A 23535-nucleotide genomic window follows, 5' to 3' on the forward strand; every position below is an offset into this window, starting at 1 on the left:
CACAGACCCCAAGCTCGTATCCTCTGGGCTCTGGGGCCTTTGGGAAATGCAGCAAGGGTTCACACACTTGCCGTGAAAAGATCAGTGCTGGAGAGTGAATGCCCATGCTACTTCATGGCACAGGGAGAAGAGGATCAGCTGGAATGGAACCCCAGCCCTCCACCACAGGGGTGGGTGCAGTTTCTGGAAGGAAATCCCAATGGTTATTCCTGTTGATGGTGAGCACAATGGAAGCAGCTGAAAATGCTCAGAGCATTTTCTCATTTATTATCACATTTGAACTTCCAAATCAATCTGGGGTTAGCAAACCTGAGCGGAATTCTTAAAAGAAGAGGAAACTGAAGCCCAGAGAGGTCCCCTATCTCGCCCAAGGCTTCATAGCTAGGGATGATTGCTGGTAAATGGCAGAGCCATGATAATCTGATTCCAAATTCCACTTCTGTTGCCCGCTGCTGTGCTGCGGGCATCACAGAGGTCAGGAATCCACAAATGCGGGTAGGTTCTTGCCAAAGGGCATTGATAACTTTATTCACTGACTTTTCCACAGCGGGGAGAAAAGACGCCTCATTTCCCTGCAGAGCTCGCCGAGGTCTATCCAGTGAGCCTACCCTCGTGTGAAACCAAGGATCTCTGCAGCACCTGACCTGGTATCACAGGAACATTTTGGCCTGAAGAGCGGGCACCCAGGTCCCCTGGTTAACCATCAATGAGGGCCCATCTTGGGGCCATTTCAATGGCTGGTCCCCAACTTTGCTTTCACCCTCTGTACCTCTTACCACGGAGATGTCTCTCCTAAGCCCTGGCAGCCGGCTTTCATTTTATCTGGTTGACCTTTCTGAAGGTGAGCTCTTTGATGACAGAATTTCAGGGATTCAATTCCAACTTTATTAATGAAAAAAAAAAATCATCGGAATGGTTGATAGACTATAACGCTATTGTGAGAAGAGTCATGAGAATCCACTTTTTGTCTTTTTCCTTTATCCCCAGACTGCCAGAGTCCAGCCTGTGAACAGTGCTGGGCATGAGAGATAAAACAAATCAGCTAATGCCTCAATGAAAGATGTTGACGTTGAAACCAACTGCATCCAATTTCTTTCCTCCTAACAATGGCATTTGTGAGTGAAAATGAGCTTTGCTTTGTTCCTCTGCCTTTGTCTTACCTTCTGCTGAATGTGCTCTGAGCATGGCAATGCCTCCTACAGGTTCTTTAAGCCCTCGATCAACTGAGGACCCAGAAAGTGCCAAGTTCTGATGGGGCCTCGACTTTGCCTTCAATAGAAGAGTGCAGCCGAGGGGGAAGAGCTCTGACCGGGGGGGCCAGAAAAGAGTCTTACATAGGCCCTCTTCTCTGAACTCCTTTCATGCCTCAGTTTGCTTCTGTGCAGAATGAAGAGGCTACTACACCAGCAAGCCCTAATGCCTTCTGGGGGCTTCAGTTTCTTGGACCCATTCCCAGAGGTCCTCATGCTGTGAGCCTTGGAAAGAGTTGGGCCATCGAGTTGTTGACTCAGCGCCCTGGCGGTCCAGTCAATGGCTGGGTCTGGAAGAAATGGACCGAATGATCTCAACGGTCGAGGTCCTGGGCCTACCTCCCTGGGAGGTCGATGTGGGATCGGATTGTTCTTCCATCTTCCCTTATGCCACCCTCACTCCCCTCTCTATCTCCCCTTCTAGACCAAATCTTACTTTGCCCATCTTTGACCCCCTCCCCTTCTCCTCTACCAGGATGAACCTTCTGCCTCCACCCTGCCTCTCCTCCAGATATTCACCCTCCAACTCCTAGAAAGAACTCCTAACATTTATTTTCCAACAATCACTCAGCTTTGGCCTTCGGGGTGTCCACACACAGAGATCACACGGTGCACTTCAATCAAGTCCTTTAAAAAAATCTAGGCCACTCCTAGCTCCCTGTCTTCGTGAGATTAAACTAGGCTGTTAAACAACCTCCAAAGATTTTATGCTCTTATCAAGTTCCTCTGTCTTTTTTTTTTTTTTTTTGGCTGTGCCCACAATAGACTCAGGTACTGGGGCCAGGGATCAAACCTGAGCCATAGCAAGAACTGAAGCCACAGCAGTGACAACGCTGGACCCTTTGGCCTGCTGTGCCACCAGGGAAGCCTCCCTCTGTCTTTGATCTGCTGTCCTCCCTTGTCTGTTCACCGTTCTCTGCTTGATGAAAGCTTCTTCTTCTTTTTTTTTTTTTTTTTTGTCTTTTTAGGGCTGCATCTGAGGCATGTAGAGGTTCCCAGGCTAGGGGTCAAATCAGAGCTGCCACTGCAAGCCTACACCACAGCCACAGCAATGCAGAGTCTGAGCTGTGTCTGTGACCTACACCACAGCTCACAGCAATGCTGGGTCCTTAACCCCCTGAGTGAGGCCAGGGATCGAACCCACGTCCTCATGGATATTAGTCAGGTTCATTACCACTGAGCCAAGATGGGAATGCCACATTCTCCTTCTTAAAGAGCCCATTCCAAGATGATTAAGCATAATCACCCCGGCCCTCCCATCCATGGGAGAATCCAGCTCTCCCTTCTTTGGGCCACAAAGGCACCTTTCATACTTCTGTCCCCAAACAAAGCCCACTGAACGACTGTGTGCTCCGCACCAGTCTGTCTATCCCACCAATTTAGAGCAGAGGTCAAGCCTGTCTATCCCACCACTTTAAGGTCAAGACCTTCTCATTTTTGTATGTTGAGCCATGCATGAAGAAGCAACTTAAGCCATGTTTAGCAAATGACAGATATGAAAGGCCCTTACCAAATACCATGGTACCTATTTCCGTGTATCCAAACCAAATGCCCAGATAAAGAGCTAAAATCCCATCTCTAGCCACTTGTCCCTCTGAGACTCCTTTGATTCCGTGGAAAGGCCAGCTTGCTCTGGACCATGAAGCTGGGGCTGGTTTTGTACAACAGAATAATATAGAAAGAGAACAAATGCTCCTAAAGCACCCGATCCTCACTTCCCCACCATCCTAACCCTGGGGCCAAGAAAAAGCTGCTAGAAGAATCTCAAGGAGGGGAGATGTTACCAGAGGAATCTTCCCCCTCTCCTATTTTTCCTGGGTTGACAGCCAAGTCCTCATGCCTCTCTGGGTGGATTAAATTTGAAAATTATGGAGTCCCCATCGTGGCGCAACAGAAACAAATCCAACTAGGAACCATGAGGTTGTGGGTTTGATCCCTGGCCTCGCTCAGTGGGTAGGGGATCTGGCGTTGTGGTGAGCTGTGGTGTAGGTCGCAGACATGGCTCAGATCTGGCATTGCTGTGGCCGTGGCGTAGGCCAGCATCTGTAGCTCTGATTAGACCCCTAGCCTGGAAACCTCCGCATGCCATGGGTGTGGCCCTAAAAAAGCCAAAAAAAATTTTTGAAAATTATTCTACAGCTTGGACGTCATACTGCCAATAAGTATAATGATCCACCCAGGGGCTGAGAAAAAGTGAATCCTAACACTTCAGGAGCAAATGTGAAAATCTGCCCCCAGGGAAGCTCTGCGGGGAGATAGTGGCTGCCAGTCCTGGGACAAAGACCAAGAGTTTATGGGGTCAGCAGAACTGACCTTGGATCTCAGCCCTCTCTCAAATCGCTGCCCATTTCTGGGGCTCAATTTCCCATCTTCTTCCATTTCCCAGTTTTCTGCAGATACCACCACCCCAGAAGTTCATGGGCCCAAGCTGAAAACTCCTGAGACCTGGGTGTGAGTCTCAACTCTGCCTCAGCCTTGCTGTGTGACCTTGGGAAAGTCACTCCACATCTCTGAGCTCCATTCCTAGGCAGCCATGGAGTGGAGGTGAGGATCTGCCACCCTGGCTAGGGCCTCTTCAGATGATGTCTACATAACATGTACCTTAAAGTAGAGAGAGCCCTGGAGCAGCAGGAGTTGTCTTATAAAATAAATAATGCAGGAGTTCCCTGGTGGCCTGGCAGTGGAACGATTCAGCATTGTCACTGCTGTGGCTTTGTTTCAATACCTGGCCCCGGAAGAGGAAATTCCACATACTGTGGATTCAGCCAATAAAAAAAAATAAAAAATAAATAAAATAAAATAAAAATAAAACAAATCAGGAAGCCCTTGCGTGGCAAAGTGGACCACAGCTCTTTTTCAGGCATAGTTGGGTCTCCAAGCCTAAATGGCAGAGAGGAGCCTCACGAGGTTGAAAGACGTGAGAAGGACAGAACAACTCAGAGGCATCAGAAGATAAACGATGCCTACCCACAGGAATTAAACCAATAACTGCGAGTTCTGTACCCCCCTGTGAAAAGGAGCCAGTGAGAAGCTTTCATGATCACAGGTTCATTCTAACACTGAATAGAGAATGACTCCCATGAGATGTTTTTAAAAGCTTTTGTCACTTCCCCAAGTTTGGAATTTTGTCACTCATCGGCTGCTTCATGGGTGTGATAAGCAGTTTAAAAAAAAAAAAATCATAAAACCAAAAAGTGAGTCTGTACTTAGAAGGGACAGCAAGTCAGCAGGGAGGTGGTACTAGTTGCCTCTGGTTCCCCTGCCAGCCTGGCTTGAGGACGAAGGTGTGAGTAGAAAGAGCAGAAAAGATGGAGAAAGGAGAGGACGAGACCCCGTCATGAGGGCTCATGAACCAGCCAGATGCGCCAGGCATTTTCCCATGCATGTCCTCCCTTACCAGCCCTGGAAAAAGTATATGCCTATTATCTCCACTGAGCCCTTGGAGGAAAGTGAGATTTAGGAAAGAAAAGAACAAGAATCATAGATTGTAAAAGAAAAAGAAAAAAAAATCATAAAATGATGGGATTGGAATACAACCCTGAGCCTTCACTCTCCCCAGTAGAAGTCTTTTCACCCCGGCTCAATGCTATCAGAAGACGGAGAAGAAAGGACCAGAAAAAAAGAATGTGGGATATTGGTGAGGCATAATCAGCAGAGGACTTAATCCCAAGCCATCTCATTTTATTTAGGAAATTATGTGGTGGTGGGGTTTTCTTCACCCTGGCTTCAAAGTCCCCACCCAGTGGAGATGCTGGGTCTTTAGAGAGCAATTTGGGACCATTTCGCACATTCCTGTGGACAAGCACGAAATGAAATGAATCCTTGGGCTAGTTGGAGTGATTTGATTTCCAAGCTTCCCAGAGGGGTAAGAATTGCTATTCCCCCAAATAACTGCCTTACCTGGAGGGGGAGAAACCTAGGAGAATTTTTATTGTTGTTATTATTGTTTGTTTGTGTTTGAATCACAGTTCCTGACCATTTGGGGCTTTGTAGAATTTTTGGAGAATCTAGACTTTTCCCCCAGAAAAAAATGGGCGTGCACATAGACACAGTCACAATTATACACATATATAATTCCAGGGTCTTCATGCCATCTCCCCAGTTCATTCCAAAGACAAATCCCATCTAGGAATCCATGGACACAGTTTAATATAACATCCCTGAAACCTGGGTGTGAGTCCCAGATCTCTCTCTCTGCCTTGCTGTGTGATCTTGGGCAAATCACTCCACATCTCTGAACTCCATTCCAGGCAGCCATAGAAAGGAGGTAAAGGATTGCCCTTCTAGGTTATGCTAATTTTAGGGAAGACTCATTCCAACAAGCTCCATTTGGAAGATTGAAAGCAACCCTCAACCATGAAGGTCTTGCCATCCAAAAATTACACAAAGAAGTGAGGAGGAAACTGGGGGTATTTAGCCCCCACAGAGGCGTGCAGGCTCTCTGAAATGGGTTGGAAGCATTTTTATGTGAATGAAGAAGTAGTCTCATTCTTTAAGTGGTTCCAGAGGGTTGATGGGGAAGGGGGGCGGCATAGCACAGTGATAAAGTGGCATCAGAGTTGAGTAGATATGGGTGCAATTCAGGTCTGTCAGCTACCAGACAAGTTATTTGACCTTCATGAACCCTAAAATGGAGGTGATAATGCCACCTCACTCATAGGACATTGTCGAAAATCAAATGAGGTAATACATGTAAAATCCATCGGGTTAAAACAAGGACAGACCTCGGCGGCTGTTAGCTCCTCTAATAAACTCTCTGACCCTCCATTTCTTTGTCATAAAATGGGATTTTATCTGTACCCGACTAGAAGGTCACTGTGAGAGTTAAATAAGATGCTTATGTAGCACCTAATAGAAAGCTAAATCCTCAGTGGGTGGTAGGTACCATGATTATTACAAATGTTTCATTACAAAAACCAATGGGAAGAAAGAATAAGTGACAAGAACGTGATCTTTTTTTTTTTTTCCTTTTTGTTTTGGTTGTACCTGTGGCATACGGAAGTCCCCAGGCTAGGGGCCAAATTGGAGGTATAGCCGCTAGCCAGTGTCACAGCCACAGCAATGCCAGATCCGAGCCACATCTGGGACTTACAGGATGTGGCAGTTTGTGACCATGCCTGATCCTTAACCCACTGAGCAAGGCTAGGAATCGAACCCCACATCCTCATGGATACTATGTTGGGTTCTTAACCTGAAGAGCCACAACGGCAACTCCAAGAATGTGCTCTTTTATTTCAGACAGAAAGGTAAAGCAAAATAAAATAGTATCTAAGAGTATGGAATCAGAGCTAGACTTCCTAGATCTGGCACTCAAGGGCTGTGTGACCTTGAGAAAGTTACATAAAATAGAGATAAGAGCATCTGCTAAGAGGGGTTGAATGAAGTAGCTCACGAAAACAGGTGACACTGTGCTAGCACATGATATGTGCTCAGTAAACCCTGGTGTCTTCCACAGTGAGCAGATGTTACACAGAGACTGATACACCATCCTGTAACAAGCTCCTCTTCAGCAGCACTGCTTCTGGGTATCGCAACAAGTGCTCTCTCTCCCAGGATTCACCAAGGAAGAGTGCAGTGAAGTTATTACAGATACTAGAGAAGAAGGTAACACATCAGATGACCTCTTATTTCCTCACAAGTCAATGTAAAGTAATACAAGATTTAGTGGAATAAATGATAATGTTTGGAAAACTCTTTGCCCATCCTCTATCCCCTTTCCAGTTGCTACTTTCCCTTCTGCCAGAAAATACCGCCCCCCCCCACTTTTACCCCACCCCATGGACAAAGAAGTTTTCTTTCTTGGTTTCTGTTTTGTTCTTTGCTTTTGGCTGAGCCCATGGCATCCAGAAGTTCCTGGGCCAGATATCGAACCCGCACCACACCAATAGCAGTAACAACACTGGCTCCTTAGCCCACTGAGCCACATGAGAATTCCAAAGAAGTTCTGGATCCTCGGCATCTAGTTATTGACACCTAGTCCAGATTTCTCATCATCCCACTGCAGGAGTCAGCGCATGCCAAAGCTTTTCATCATGAGATCACCCTTGCATTTCATCTTGATTTATAATCTTCCTTCAGAACCTCTCCCCTTTCCACTCACTCTTGTCTGGCCCCTCTAATTCCATCTTCTGAGCCTTTGTCAAATGCTGTTACATTGCCTCCTTCACAGATTTAAAGGATGGCTGCTTTCTGACTAATAAACACAGAGAAAGGCACTCCAACTCTCTGTTAATCAGGACAACAAAAGCACGAGATGACATTTTCTTCTCAGCAGATTTTTAAAAAAATTAAAGAAATGGTCACATTGAGGGTAGGGAGGATATGGGAACACAGATAGTCTGTGGGTGGGAAGATAAACTGGCACAGCCTTTCTGGAGGACAATTTTGAAATAGCTATTACATGGGAAAGCACCCGTTTCGTTCAGCCTAGACTTTCTCCCTCTTGGTCACTTCCCTAGCTGGAGAAACACTTGCATAAACACCTAAGGCAGCACTCATCTACAAGGATGTTCACTGCAGACTATTCATGATGATGAAGCACTGAAATAACCAAAATGCCCCTCGATGGGCGATGGCTACTATCAATACCCAGAGTATAAATTACTGTAGAGCAGGAATTCCTGTCGTGGCTCAGCAGAATGAATCTGACTAGTATCCATGAGGACACAGGTTCAATCCCTGGCCTCACTCAGTGGGTTAAGGATCCAGCGTTGCCCTGAGCTGTGGCGTAGGTCACAGACTCGGCTCAGATTCTGCATTGCTGTGGTTGTGGCGTAGGCCAGCAGCTGGGGGTCTGATTAGACCCCTAGCCTGGGAACCTCCATAAGCTACAGGTGCAGCCCTAAAATGACAAAAGAATAATAATAATAATAATAATAATAATGATAATACCATAGAGCAATTTAAAATAATGATGTAGATCTACATGGGTGAAAAATGAAAGTGGTTCAATGTGTAATATTATGTGAATAAAATGCAGAAGGCTGCACAGAGTATGAGAGCAGAATTTAAAAACCCACATGGAAAACAAGTCGGTATACTTTCCTACCTATACCAACACATAAGGGAGTAGAGAAAGGTCTGAGAAATAATTCTCTTCAACTAATATCAGTGATTAATTCAGGGGAGGAACTGGGATTAAAGAAACGGAGTCAAAGAGAATCTTACTGAGACTGTTTAGAAATGTATCCCCAACAAAAATACACTCGTGTACTATTTGCCTAATTTAAAAATCGAGTCATATTTTGAAAAAACAATAGTGGTTTTCCTACTAAAATTCTTAGCTTCAGGTCAGTGTGGCTGAGGAAGAAGGGGGATTCTAGCAGAGAGGTTTCAGAAGTGGGACCAGCCAGGGAGGGAAGGAGCCAGCACTGATGCTGTGAGCAAGTTTCACTTTCATCCCAGCTGCGGGAGGATGTAGGATGTGACCACAGTGGGACCCAAAGGGCACAATCCCAAGACACGCAGATGACAATTGTTCCCACAGCCACAGACAAACCACTGGCAGGAGCACAGCCCCCCTACCTCTGGTTTGAGAAGTCACTGAATCCCTCTGTCCCCACATCAATGTCTGGGACGTTGACTGGAGAATCCAGTCTCTGGTCTCTGGGGAAAAAAAAAAAAAGGAAAGGAGAAAACAAATTGAGGTAGAAGCCTGCCTTACTCTTTGAGGGGTCCCACTGCCCCCTCATTAAGAAGAGTTAATGTTTACTAAGATTGAGTACATGCCAGACATTGTTCTATATAATCTATATGATTTCTCCCATATACTTCTCAAAAAGAAACACGGAGTGGATGTTTTATTATTCCCATTTGACCAGTAAGGAAGCTAAGGCCCAGAGAGATCAAGTAACTTTCCCACAGTCACACAGCAAAGAAAAGGCATGATTTGTACCCAGCCAGAATGTACACATGAGGCACTCTACTGCCTCTTTACATCGTATTATCACCAGCCTTGATTTATCGACCCCACAGATGTCTTTTTTTCCTCTGCTAGAGTGTAAGCCCCATTAAGGTAACAGCTACCACAGGCATGCTTACTAATGTGTCAGGCACCCATCTAAGTTCTTTATATCCATGAAGTCACACAACCTACGCCAGAGACCCACAGGATAATCAGTCAAAACTGATAGTCAAGCCCAGGCAGTACCCTCGAGCACCTCCAAGGATGTGAATTATTTTCAGGGTATTCTCTGCCCCTGGGCTCTAGCAAATTCCTAAAGAATTCTGGCCAATGGATAAAAGGAGAAATGAATAAAAGAATTCTCCCCCCACTATAAAAAGTCAAGGAATCAGGTGAGTACACCCTTCGGGGTTTCAACAGAGAAGATTGGTATGCTTGGAATTGGGATGAGATAGCAGAACACGACCCAGTGGAAAGGCAAACACTCTAGAGATGTGCTTCCATGGAGAAATGCAGGAACGCATCAAGGTCAATGGGTCTCTCTCTCTCTCTCTCAAATCCAGAGGAACTCATGAGCCACAAATGCAGTCTTGACACAAATTCATCCCCTGTGGGCCTCATGGCACGCAGGAGCCAACACTTGTCGCTAGCCATCTGAGCCAGGGACACTCTGTTCAATGTTTCCCTGCAGTCTAAAGGAGGAGGAAAGACAAAGAGAGCCCCGTCCACATACCTTTGGAAATGAGTGAGGCAGTGTCTGTAGAAGTCACCTCAGTGCTTCTTTGAGAGGTTTTAGAGAGGACAGTTTCTGATTCTGGAATCAAAAAAAAAAAAAAAGCGTTGATAAAAGGCAACTAAAAAATAAGTGTTGGTGCTGAGTGGACAGATTGGAGCTGTTTTGATAGTTGTTTGTGCTTTTCCATGTCTATTTCAGATTTTCCTCCAGGATGGTAGGTCATTCTTAGAACCAAAGGGGGGGTTCCCTTCATGGCTCAGTGGTAATGAATCTGACTAGCACCCATGAGGACGCAGGTTCGATCCCTGGCCTCACTCAGTGGGTTAAGGATCCAGCGTTTCCATGATCTGTGGTGTAGGTCACAGACGTGGTTCAGATCTTGTATGGCTATGACTGTGGCTGTGGTGTAGGCCTAGCTGCAGCTCTGACCCCTAGCCTGGGAACTTCCATATGCCGCGGGTGTGTCCCTAAAAAGATAAAAGAAAAAAAAAAAAAGGAATCAAAGGGAAAAACTGCAAATGCTGTATTCTAAGATGATGGTTTTAAAGACCAAAGGGATAGAAAAGATTGGCTTAGCATTCATGGACTTTAGGTGACCACTCAGATTATAACAGAATTAGCCAATTCAAATTTGTCAAGTTGTTTAAATTAATCTAGGCCCCATCAGGGCAGCTGAAGCGCCTAAGCCTTCAATCTATCTAATGATTATTTTCTAATATTCTTACCTCAGAAATCAGAGCTTTGATAACCTTCCATAAGTAATAGAACCAGTTATTCAATGAGGGGTCCAAGATGCAAGATCAAGAAAGATTCAGGATGAAATTCCTGTCATGGCTCAGGGGTAAATGAATCTGACTAGCATCCATGAGGACACAGGTTCAATCCCTGGCCTCACTCTGTGAGTTACAGATCTGGAGTTGCTGCGAGCTGTGGTGTAGGGAGCAGACATGGCTTGGATCTGGTGTTGCTGTGGCTGTGGTATAGGCCACGGCTACAGCTTCACTTCAACCCCTAGCCTGGGAAACTCCATATGCCGTGGGTGTGCCTTTAAAAAAAAAAAGAGAGAAAGTTTCAGGAGGAAGGAAGGGAGAGAGGGAGAGGGAGAAAGAGGAAGGAAGGAAGGAAGGAAGGGAGGGAGGGAGGAAGGGAGGAAGGGAAAAGAAAAGAAAAGAAGAGAAAAGAAAAGAAAAGAAAAAGAAAGATAATTCACCATCAAGGTATATTTTAAGGCATCTGGAGGTCTTTCCTCAACCACTCTCTAATGGCCAGGAAGAGATGTAACCCCTGGCAGTTTGAAACTAGAGTCTGACCCAGGGTAACATTTCCTGGTTCTTTACTAAGCATCTCCAAACCTCCTGGGAGGTCAACTGGAGAACCAAAAATGATGACCTTTCAAAAGCACAAAGGAAGAAAACAGCAACAAAAAGGAAACCCTAAAACAACAAAAAAGAACAATTTAGCAAAGCTACACACACACACACACACACACACACACACACACACACACAGAGTTATGGATTGAATTGTGTCCTCCACAAATTCAAGCTGAAGCCCTAAGTCCCAAGTAGCTCAGAAGGTGACCGTATTTAGAGACAGAATCTTTATTTTTTTTTATTTATTTATGTTTTGTCTTTTTGCCTTTTCTTGAGCCGCTCCCAAGGCATATGGAGGTTCCCAGGCTAGGGGTCCAGTCAGAGCTGTAGCCACTGGCCTACGCCAGAGCCATAGCAACATGGGATCCAAGCCGCATCTACGACCTACACCACAGCTCACGGCAACGCCAGATCCTTAACCCACTGAACGAGGCCAGGGATCGAACCCGAAACCTCATGGTTCCTAGTCGGATTCGTTAACCACCGCGCCACAACGGGAGCTCCAGAGACAGAATCTTTAAAGAGGTCATTAAGATACAATGAGGTCATATGGATGGGCCCTCATCCAATATGAGCAGCATTGTCATAAAAAGAGGAGACCAGGTCACAGACACACAGAGAGGAGACAGCCATCTACAAACCCAGGACAAAGATCTCAGAAGGAACCAACATGATGACACCTTGATCTCAGACTTTCAGACTCCAGAATTATGAGAAAGTAAACTCCTGTTGTTTAATCCACCCAGTTTGTGGTATTTGTTCCGACAGCCCTAGCAAACTAACATATACACACACACTCAAGAGCAAGTCGCTGGGCTGCCCCATTCTGCAGGGGGACCCTCTTCCAAGGCATCCAAGATATGTGTGACCAGCAGAAGGGAGAGAATGCCCAGGTGAAACAGGTACCTGCAGTGAGGAAGGGCCTTTCGGTAGGTGGTTCATGGGTCAGAGGAATCGTGTCTTCCTCGGGAAGGAAGCCTGAGGTTGTCAGAGGGCACATAGTTGCTGTGGTTGTGAGGGCATTGGTGGTTCTGATCTGATGCGGTGCTCTGGTTGTGGGGTCAGGCGTAGTCACGGCTGTTGTTGGAAGCACAGCGATGGTTGTCGCCACAGCAGCAGAGGTGGTGGTGGTGGTGGTGGTGGTGGTGGTGGTGGTTGGACGACGGGTGGTTGTTGTGGGGGCTGTAACCAATAGAAGGTATGTCTGAGGCCAAGTAGAGATGAAGAAGAGGGAAACAACACAGATATACCTGAGATCCATCCATTTCTCTGTGTTTCTCCTGCTCACCTGGTCCATGTACCTGGACCATTAAGAGGCCGGTGATAATTGGGGTTCTTAGTTCCAGTCTTGCCCTTTCCATCCTTTCTTCACACATTGGCTAGAGTAATCTTTGAAAATGACACATCTAATTACATCACAACCCACTTAAAACTTTTTTTTCACTGGGTCCTCCTTGCCCGTGAGATAGAGACCTAACCCCCAACCTCACCCACAAGAGCCCACCTACTCTGGTTCTTTCTTTCCAATTTCAGGCTTCCACTCTCTTCTCACTTCCCCAACCCACTGGCCTTTCTTCAGTGCTTTCACCATATTAGTGACTTTCCAGTAGAAGAAACTTTGTCCTAACTGATTCCTTGTCTCAGTCTTCTTAGACCGACGCCTACTTAACCCTTGAGTCTCAGCTAAGAGGACAGTTCTGCAAGGAGGTCTTCTGTATTCTATAAAACAGTGGTTTTTTGCACCCATACTTGACCTTCACAGCACGTGTTACAGTGCCTAACAACACATTTATTTGTTGATTATTATTGAATATCTTCTATTCCTAGTACACTGTAAACAGCATGAAGGAAAAGCTGCTATATATTCTGTTCTCTGCTACAACTCTAACAACTACCACAGTGCTACACATAGTAGTCATTCTGAAAACATTGCATGCATGCGTAAATGAATGGTCACATCAAAAGTGAGCCTAAGCAAAACTACAGTCAAGCAAAATGCATAAGCTCTAGAGATGTGCTGCACACATCGCACCCATAGTTAACAACAGTGTTATTGCACACTTGAAAATTTGTGAAGAGCATAGAGCTCATGCTGAATCTTTCCACAACAAAATAAAATTAAAATCTAAAAAAAGCAAGCCCTGAGAGTGCAACATAGGGTGAAAAGGGAACCTCTTTCAAATATTAAAGATCAGTTCATGCCAGCCCCCACTCACCCCCTAAACACTTGAATTTGAGTCCATTAGCTACAGTTATTCTACAGATACCACCATCTCTTAAATATGCCAAATGTCCATAAACACTAATGGACGAGAAAGACATCATTAGTTTCAAGCGAACTTAGAAATGACTTTACTGAGTGTTGAAGTCAACCAGTATTTCATAAAATAAGACTTGGTTAGATCAGGCTTGAAAAGTAAGACTTGGAATAGCTTCACGTAACTTCACCAAATCTGAATAATACCTTATCTCACAAAGTTGCTTTGAGCAGAAAATATACTAATGCTTATGACAGTTCTCTAATTAGAAGCATTCACATCCGTTGTTCTCAAATTTTAGAGCGCATGAAAGTAACCTAAGAAACTTGGGAAGCCTCTGGCCAGCCAGACCCCGCCTTCCAAGATGCCAGACCAGTGAGGAACAGAGCTTAAGAATCTTCATTTTTGGTGCAGGCTGAACACAGCTGACTTTGAGTGGCTCTGTTCCAGACAGGCTGGAGAGGTGATTATTGCTGCATAATTCAACCATAGGCTGCCCCCCATGAAGCTCAAATCTTTAGGAGTTCTGCCATGTTGCAAATTTCATCAAAAGCAATTGACAGCAACAGAAGGAATGATCACCTGAAAACCGACATGACTATTGCCCTGTCCTTTCCCCTCTGCCAGTAATTGCAGACTATTGCCTCATGGACTGAAGCTAACCCAAAGCCACATTTTATTTCCTCCACCTAGTGGTTTCTTTTATTATTATTACTTTCTTTTTAGGGCCACAGCTGTGGCATATGGAAGTTCCTGGGCTGGGGGTGGGGGGTGGGGTGTAAATCAGAGCTGCAGCTGGAGCCACAGCCAAAAACCACAGTAATGCCAGATCTGAGCTGCATCTGCTACATATGCTGCAGCTTGAGGCAACACCCGATATTTAACCTACTGAGCGAGGCCAGGGATAGAACCCGCATCCTCATGGACACTATGTTGGGTTCTTAACCCACGGAGTCACAAGGAGAACGCTTATATTTTTAAAAATTTTGAAGTCCTTGCCAACATTTGAAAACCCATCGAGTTCACATAAAAATTAGGAGATCTGTAAACCCTGGGTCCAAATTTCTGCAAGATGAAAATCCTCTAAATAAGAAGCAGCTGCCCTCTTCAGACTGGCCCTACAATTCACTGGTCCCCTTCCCCGCCCTCTCCCTCCACCTTCCACTCTGTCACTCATTCCCGTGGGCTTCTTGGCTCCATTGGCTCCAGATAGTGTCTCCTCTAGTCATAAACATGCCTCGTATTTAATCCACCCTCTCATTGCCAAAGAAGCTGCAGCTCCTCCAACATCACCCCCTGAATCCATGACCCGTTAACCCGAACCTCTCCCTCCACAGGCAGGAGTCCTTCTGTGCTCACCTCTCAGCTCCAGGCGAATATTTATCTTCACATCGTTGAACCAGCCAGGCACCTCGATGCGGCAGCAGTACACACTGCTGTCACCTGGCTTGGTGTTGTAGATAGTCAAGGAGACATCCCCTCTCTGGATATTCCCCAGAAGGTCATATTTGGCCGACTTCCTCGACGCCACCTTCTTCCCTTCGGCGAAGAGAAGCAGGTCATTGCATTTGGATTTGGGACACGGGCCTCTGCCCCAGCACATGCTATTGCTGTTAGGAGACCAGGATGAGTACATACAGGGCAACGTCACCGACTGATCCAAAAACCCTGTCACGACGATTTCTGCGGCAGTTGAAGCTGCGAGAAAAGATGAGAAAACTAGGTCGTGAGGTACTAAAACTCTCAAATAAGCTCACAAGGATGGTGCAGATTCATGCTTCTAGGAAGATGAAGAGAGTCACAGTGTATAAGTTTCTTGAGCCCGAATTCTACCAGGCCCCTCACTGTTCCTAAGCTCTGAACTCACAACCTTCTATCCCGCAAGTGGAAACAGTTGACTATCTGAGTCTCTGACCTCATGGCCACAGCAGATTCACTGACTTAAAAACTCAGGATCTTGAGTTCTATGCAACAAGCTAATCGGTTGCATGGATCCATCGGTCCATTGCTAATTGGTCAATGGACCAACCAGATCCTTTAACCCAGTTCCACTAACTCACAGAAACAGGTCCCAAACAGCATCTTCCCATGGCAGCTCAATAAGCAGTGATCACATTCAGCTGAGTGCTTCCCAGGGGTCTCCCTCTTCCTTCCAACCCAGAGTGTGCTATGGCAGGTAGATGGGCCCCTGAATTATATAACATTGTCCTCCCCTCCTTTTGGCCCTAGACGTAGAAATTCATTGCTCTGGACCATTTGTATCTTGCTAGAGAATATAAACGTAGGTGGCATTCAAAGATTTTTTTTTTTCGTCTTTTTAGGGTCGTACCCACAGCATATGAAGTTCCCAGGTCAGGGGTTGAATCAGAGCTGTAGCTGCTGGCCTACACTACAGCCACAGCAATGCCAGATCCGAGCTGCATCTGCGACCTACACCGCAGCTCACATCAACGCCGGATCCTTGGCCCACTGAGAGAGGCCAGGGATGGCACCTGCGAACTCATGGATGCTAGTCAGATTCGTTTTCTGCTGGAGCCATGATGGGAACTTCTGTAGGAATTCTTTAGAAAGGCAGCTGTGATACAAAAATGCTGGAGGATTAGGTTTACCATATTAGCTATGTGAAATGGAATATAATCACCATATGTAAAATGACGTTTCTGTGTTTCACAATTTCAGCTGCTCATCAGCATGACCCAGGGAGCTTACTAAAAAAATACCTATTTTTTTGCCCAACCCTTTCCAGCCAAGCCCCATGGAAACATACATAATCACATTCTCTACGTTATGCTGGCGTCACTGAGGACTCACTCAGTGTTTGCGGGCCACTGGGCAATCTCTTCTAAGGTCATTTCCATCTCTGAGAGTCAGTGAAACATTTTCACGGCTGCAAATATTAAAAGCTCTGGTTTCACTGAGCACCAGTGATCATCTGAACCAACCATGCTTTTGAAAGGAGAGACAGACTTGTTGTACCTCTGGATGATATCTGGTCCCTTCTTAGATATCTAGATCTCTGCGTCTCTTCAAGAAACCCTCCTGTAAGACTCTCCGCTCGCTAACTCTGTTAACCTAGTTGGCTAAGTTGTATAAGACACGGCCAGCGGCACTGGGTTCCTTCCTGACCCAGGTTTCACCAACTTGCAGCTACCCCTCTTGGAGAGAAAGTGGGCACAAGCCATAAAGTTACCCTGGTAGTAAGCCAAACGATGTGCTTGCTGGGCTTTTCAGAGTTGGCTCTCACGATGAAAATTCATTCCAAGTTCAGACCAGACTGGTGCCTTCCCTGAATTCATCATCTCTTTACCTTGCCACAGTGGGGATGTTTCACAGACTATAAAGGCTCAGGAAGCCCATTTTGCCCCCCTCCTCCCCGAGAAGCCAGGGAAAAAAGAATTGTCATCACCCACGGCTGTGTGAGCATCCCAGAACACGTGCACCTAAAACTAGCTTCTAAAATATGAGCTTGTGGAGTTCCCGCTGTGGTGCAGTGGTTTAAACATCTGACTGCAGCTGTTCTGGTCTCTGAAGAGGCATAGGTTGGATCCCTGGCCCCTTGCAGTAGGCTAAAGGATCCAGTGTTGCTGCAGCTGCAGCGTAGGTCAAACCCTGGCCCAGGAATTTCCATAGGCAGCAGGTGCAGCCATAAAATAAAATGTAAAATAAAAAATATGAGATTGTCCCTAAGAATATTTGGCAAATTAATACAAAATATGTGACAGTATTATTTCTACTGGAGATTCAACAGCTTATTTTCCCAAGTATCACAGTATGTAAGGAGGCACCCTACTACTCCATAAAGAAAGACTCTATAGAAAAACCGGCAAAGGACCAAATGGGCCATTTTTAATAAGGAAATATAAGTGGTCAGTAAATTTCACCTATTTCACTGGCAAACATTTAGAACACTGAGACTATCAAGTGTTGGCCAGATGGGGACCTAGGAAATGACTTCTCCTCCTGGAATAAACTGAGTGAAATGGCGTATGAGTTAGTACAGCCACACTCTGGGGCAATTGGGCAGTTTCGATGAATGTCCAACACGCTTGTGAGATAGCTAAGCCTGAGCAATTTCATGTTTTGTTATCCGCTCTAGAAAAGCACATATGCATGAGGACACCTATTTGCAAATGTTTCCTGCAGCGTCATACGTACATGAGTGGAATGCAGTGTGTATGTGGGGAGTGGCTAAGCCATGGCAGGGTCATTCCATGCACATATATGTACGGGATTAATAGAATTAGACAGATTGACATCAACTGGCATGAAAACCCCAAGCTTTTTTTTTTGTCTTTTTACGGCCGCACCTGTGGCATATGGAGATTCCAAAGCTAGAGGTTGAATTGGAGCTGTAGCTGCTGGCCTATATCATAGCCACAGCCACTCAGGATCCGAACCATGTCTGCAACCTACACCACAGCTCACGGCAATGCTGGATCCTTAACCCACCGAGCAAGACCAGGAATGGAACCTGCGTCCTAATGGATGCTAGTCAAATTCGTTTCGGCCAAGCCACGATGAGAATTCCCCCCAGCCTTATTAATGCATGAAAAGGGGAAATTTCAAAATGATGCATAAAATACACAACTCTTTTTACAAAATAAAAAAAAAAATCAATTTTCAGGTTTTTGCAGGTACAAACTTAATGAAGGTAAATGTATAGGAAAGTGGCTGGTGAGACACACACCCAACTCGTTGTGTCAGCAGCTCTTCGATCAGAGGAAAGAGACTGGGCTTAAGGGTCGTAGTCAAAGGGATTTTAGCTTTGCAACATTTAAACCGTCTCACCAAAGTTTTCTGTATTACTCATTGGATTAAAAATTATTATTGAAAAAAGGAAGAAGGTGTGGCAGAAAAGCACTCGTTAGGCTTATGTTGGAAACCTCATTCTGCCAGTTACTGCTTTTGTGTTTTTTGGAGGAAAGCCACATCAATCCTGACCTCATTAATGTCTTAAGACAGAGGGGATAGATAGCGCTTGCCTCAGAAACAGTTCTCAAGGTCACACCATATGAAGTGTTAAATACCACCTGAAATTAATAAACAATTAGTACAAGTAATCAGGCATTTCAGAATTAAGACATAGGATTAGGAATTGTTCCTTCCAGAGGCAAAAATATCCTGGAGCAAAGGAATCACTGGCATCCAATCAATTTCCCTTTTCAGGAATTACCTTGGATTAAGGGGTACAATCTGAGTTCTGGGGCCAGCTTGGTTCCCTCTCTAGCTGGTGACCTTAAGCAAGGCCCTTTCCTAATCTGGGCCTCAATTTTATCATCTCTAGAGTGAGAGGTTTGATGTGAGAGGTTTGATTTGGCATCTTTTTTTTTTTTTTTTTTGGCTGCCCCACAGCGTATGGAGTTCCCAGGGACTGAATCCAAGTCACAGCCAGAGCTGTGGCAATGCCAGCTCTTTTAATCCACGGTGCTGGGCCTGGGATGGAACCTGTATCCTTGGCGATGCAGGGATGCTGCTGATCTCGTTGTACCATAGTGGGACCTTCGGATTTGGCATCTTTTAAGAGCACTTCCATCTGTGATCCTTGAGGAGTCTGAGCAGTCACTGTCTTCTGAAATGGTCATTTTAGGGAGTTCTGTTGTGGCTCAGTGGTAACGAACACGTGCGTTTGAGCTCTGGCCTAGATCAGTGGGTTAATATATCCAGCATCGCCATGAGCTGCGGTGTAGGTAGCAGACTCAGCTCGGGTATGGTGTTGCTGTGGCTGTGGCGTAGGCTGGCGCCTACAGCTCTGATTTGACCCCTAGCCTGGGAACTTCCATATGCCGTGGGTGCAGCCCTAAAAACCAAAAATAAATAAAATAAAATAAAATAAAATGGTCATTTTAGGAAAGGCACAAATGAAAAACCAGATCATTCACCAGGTGCTGTCTTCTTCAAGGAGGGCTGGAGAAGCCCACTCAATCAGTGTCCAGCCATAGCAACAATCGGCATAACAAAATAAAACCCTCCACACCTCCAGTCTCCAGGACAAGACAAAGACCAGTCAAAAACAATGACAAGGAAAGGGACAGGAATTGCTTTCTTTCCATCAACTCCTACAGGGTATCCAGGAGAGAGGCAGTAAAGTGACCCATTACGACAGGGTGACATGTTCTCTAATGGGGGTGGGGACTCCAGGGAGGACAGGAACTCATAGCAGAAACACGTAGACCAGTTTGGAGGATCTGCATGGTCAGGAAATGCCTGACTGAGGTGGATACCAGAGGGTGCATGGAGTTGTAGAGGAAAGCAAGGCACACAGAACAATACGACGGAGGCCTGTTTTCCTTGGAATGCAGGTGTTTTCTCACGCAGTGCATTTGAAAGATTCATGTGCAGACAACTATGAACTTTTAAAACGGCAAGGCACACTAGATATTGGCTAGTCCTAGAATCACGGATTGTTAAAACTGGTCTTATCCATGTCCCTCATTTCATACATGGAAGGGCCACAATCACCAGTGTCCATGGTTAGTGACCAAGATGGGACTCCAGCTCAGCCCAGAGCATTCTGCCCTATTGCAGATGCAGTGAGGACATTTGCATCGTCCCAAACCTGGGAGAGATGTGCGGAAAAGGTAAACCTCACCTTGACACCTGATCCCCAGTAAAAGAAAACACACCAAGAAGCAAACAAAAACAAAAGCAAAAAATAACAATTATAACAAGAGCTCTTACCAGAACAAATTCCCCTGGCTCTGACGGTGCTAGCAACACCGGCAAAGAACATGTCTTTTCTCCATTTTGTCTGACCCCTTATTTCTGTGCCTCTTCTTAAATTGCCATTTCTGGTATGAACATACTTACTCCCCAGCCTTAAAACCCCCAAACCAGTCTTAAGATAAACCCGTCTAGCAAAGAAAGGGAGAGATCTTTCAAAGAAGAGAACTTAAGTGGATGGAGGAATAAAACAGGCTTCGGCTTTTTTATGAGGTCCTTATCAAGCACAGAAACCCATCACAGGATACCACACTTTCCAGGGCTTCCTGGATGGAAAGACTCAGCACACTTACTCAGATAAAGACGCCATGAGAACACTTACTCAGACAAAGCCGCCAGAGCTCAATCACCAGCCAGAAAATCAGAGGCCCCTTGGACATTTTGACTGTTGGCAGGGCCCAGGAGTCTGTCTGTCTGTCCAAATTCCATTTCTTATACTCCAGATAATGCTGACAGGGCGGGACCTTCTGGTTTCATTTCTCTTTTGCCTCATCATCTTCCCTTTCCTCCCTCCTGAATGGCCTCCCTCATCTGGGATGTATTATAAAATGTGCTGAGCACTTTTGTCCTGGCCCCTCATGCTTGTGTGCAAACGTGGGGGGCGATGGTGTGGGTGTGCACGCACCGCTTTGCCCACTCCCATAGGGGATTTCTTCCACATGCGCGAGCATCGGTGCGAGCGCTTGTGCGGCTGCGCACTTGCAAACGGTGCGTCCGTCGCTGTCCTCCCGGATGCCATGCAGTTTAAATAAAATGCGCTTACCTCTCCCACTGGGTGGTTTATACAAAGGCTGCTCTTGAGAGCCAAAGGAAAGCTAGATGGGAATTAGGTTCTGTTGCCATTCTGGGTTTTCCCACGCCCAGACCCTTGGGCCCCGGGCCCTGATAATGGAGAAATGAAAGCAGAACTGTCATCAGCCATCACATAAATCAAAACCACCATTAGAGTTTATGAGGCAAGGAAAGGAGAGGTTCTATAGAGGACGCCTATGGTGAGAGTTTGAGAGCAGGCTCAGGTAACACAGGAGCCCAAGGTCTAGACCCAATTCCATCACCTGTCAGTGAAACCACGTGATGAGAAAGAACACAAAAGACAACTCATGAAGCAGATTTCAGGGTCTGAACTAGATGGGATTTTTGGCCCTTCCGGACCCTGAAGATTCCATGAGACACTCAGGACCACAGAACTAGTTAAAGGAGGAATCAAAACAAGGCTCACCAGCCCGATGTTGTCTTCTAAAACATATGTATCCCATCATCCTCATCATTGTTAGTGGTTGAATGATTAGTTATATGCCAGGCACTTCGCTGCATGACATGGATATACTATTTCATTCTCACAACCCTAAGAACTAGACATTATTTTTCCCATTTAACAGATAAGAAAACTGAAGCTTAAGGAAGCTAAGTAAATAGCATTCACAGCAAAAATGCTGTAGAAGCAGAAAGAACGCAAGCCCAAGAGTTTCTGAACCCAAAGCCCCTGATCTTAATTACTACCCTCTCCTTTGATCTGTGACCCTAAGGGCAAGCATACCAGTGGCCAGTTGCTACTTAGCCCCAGAGAGGGGATTTAAGGATGTGCAAATGTTCAAGACTTTTTTTTTTTTCGGTAATCCCATTTAACTGTAACTAGCCAAATGAGCCTTAAGCCTTTCCATTTCTCATGCTAAAGTATTGGTGAATATACAAACACTGGGTGAAGGAGTTCCTGTCGTGGCTCAGTGATAACGAATCCAACTAGGATCCACGAGGATGCGGGTTCGATCCCTGACTTCGCTCCATGGGTTCAGTATCTGGTGTTGGCTGCAAGCTGCAGCGTAGGTTGGAGATGCAGCTCGGATCCAGCCTTGCTGGGGCTGTGGTGTCGGCTGGCAGCTGCACCTCTGATTTGATCCCTCGCCCAAGAACTCCCATATGCTGCAGGTGCAGCCCTAAAAAGGAAGAAAAAAAAAAGTCCTAGTGGTAACAATAGCATCTTCTGAAAGAGAAAAAGAAGAGAGAAACCGTAAAAAGGAAAAATCGGAGAAAAAGAAAAAGCGCTTAGAAATTTAAAAGATTATACTTACTCCCAAATTTTATGGAAAATTTGAAAGATAGTTTAGGAAAATTTCCAAAAAATACAACCCATCTATAAAGTCAAATTGCCAGGGGTGTTTCAGAGTATTAAAAAGGAAAATAGAGAGTAGGAAATTATTATTATTATTATTATTATTATTATTTTGTCTCTTAAGGGCCACACCCATACCACATGGAGGTTTCCAGGCTAGGGGTCAAATTGGAGCTGTAGCCACTGGTCTACACCACAGCCACAACAATGTGGGATCCCAGCTGCATCTGCGACCTATGCTGCAGCTCACAGCAATGCTGGATTCTTAACCCAACAAGCGAAGCCAGGGATCAAACCTGCTAGTCAGATTCATTTCTGCTGAGTCATGATGGGAACTCCAAAAGTAGGAAATTATTAAAGAAAATGTTTCTTAATTCTCATAACTAAAAGACATGAGGCCCCAGATTGAGAAGGCCAACTAAAGGCTAAACTTCATGAAAAAAAAAAAAAAACACAAAGATAATATATTATCATAAAATATAAGAACATTAGACATCAGGAGAAGATAGTAAAAGATTCCAGAGAGGAAAAAAACAAAAAACAAAAGCATATTGCTTTGAAAGGATGTTGCTGTGAGCACAGGGTTTAAAAGAGCAAGAGTTTAAAAAATAAAATTAAAAAAAAAATAAAAGAGCAAGAGTTTATATCCTGCTATATAGCACAGGGAACTATATCTAATCACTTGTGATGGAACATGATGGAGGATAATGTGAGAAAAAGAATATATGTATATTATAACTGGGTCACTTGGCTGTACAGCAGAAATTGACAGAACATCGTAAATCAACTACAATTACAAAATTAACAATACCACAAAAAGAAGGGCATCTAAATAGCCAAGCTAGAAAATAATTCAGGAATGCTTTCCTAATTCACAGGGGACAATGATTTTCAATCTAGAATCCTTTCCCAGCCAAATTATTACTCAAATGGAAGAGTACAATGAAGACTTTTTCAGATATAGATAGATTCAAAATTCTCCTTCCCCCTTTCTTAGGAAGATATGGAGGGAAATCTATAATAGAAAATTCACCAGAAAACCAAAAATCATGGGATCCAGAAAAGAGGACGTCCAACATAGGAAAATTGGAGAAAAGAAACTGCATAGCAGACCTAGAGATAAACTGTTTCCGTTATCTATTGCTACATTACAAACCACTCCACACTTAGTACCTCAACAGCAGT

At 45.1% G+C, this 23535-nt stretch overlaps 1 protein-coding gene across 2 annotated transcripts in view; it reads right to left on the reverse strand.

Annotated features, from left to right (window-relative positions):
* TIMD4 (T cell immunoglobulin and mucin domain containing 4) overlaps positions 1-20668 on the reverse strand; it is a 39257-nt gene extending 18589 nt beyond the window's left edge. Inside the window, exons 1-5 of one of the 2 annotated variants that reach the window (XM_047775068.1) lie at positions 20563-20668; positions 14880-15218; positions 12169-12444; positions 9887-9967; positions 8775-8855 (exon numbers count right to left, since the gene is read on the reverse strand). In XM_047775068.1, coding sequence (XP_047631024.1) covers positions 8775-8855; positions 9887-9967; positions 12169-12444; positions 14880-15218; positions 20563-20620 — 835 coding nt within the window. In that variant the 5' untranslated portion in view covers positions 20621-20668. The remainder of the gene's footprint in view (positions 1-8774; positions 8856-9886; positions 9968-12168; positions 12445-14879; positions 15219-20562) is intronic. The other variant, XM_047775157.1, reaches the window with a different exon arrangement.
* Between the last annotated feature and the right edge of the window lie 2867 nt (positions 20669-23535).

This window comes from Phacochoerus africanus, chromosome 1 (genome assembly GCF_016906955.1).
Source record: "Phacochoerus africanus isolate WHEZ1 chromosome 1, ROS_Pafr_v1, whole genome shotgun sequence".
NCBI lineage: Eukaryota > Metazoa > Chordata > Mammalia > Artiodactyla > Suidae > Phacochoerus > Phacochoerus africanus.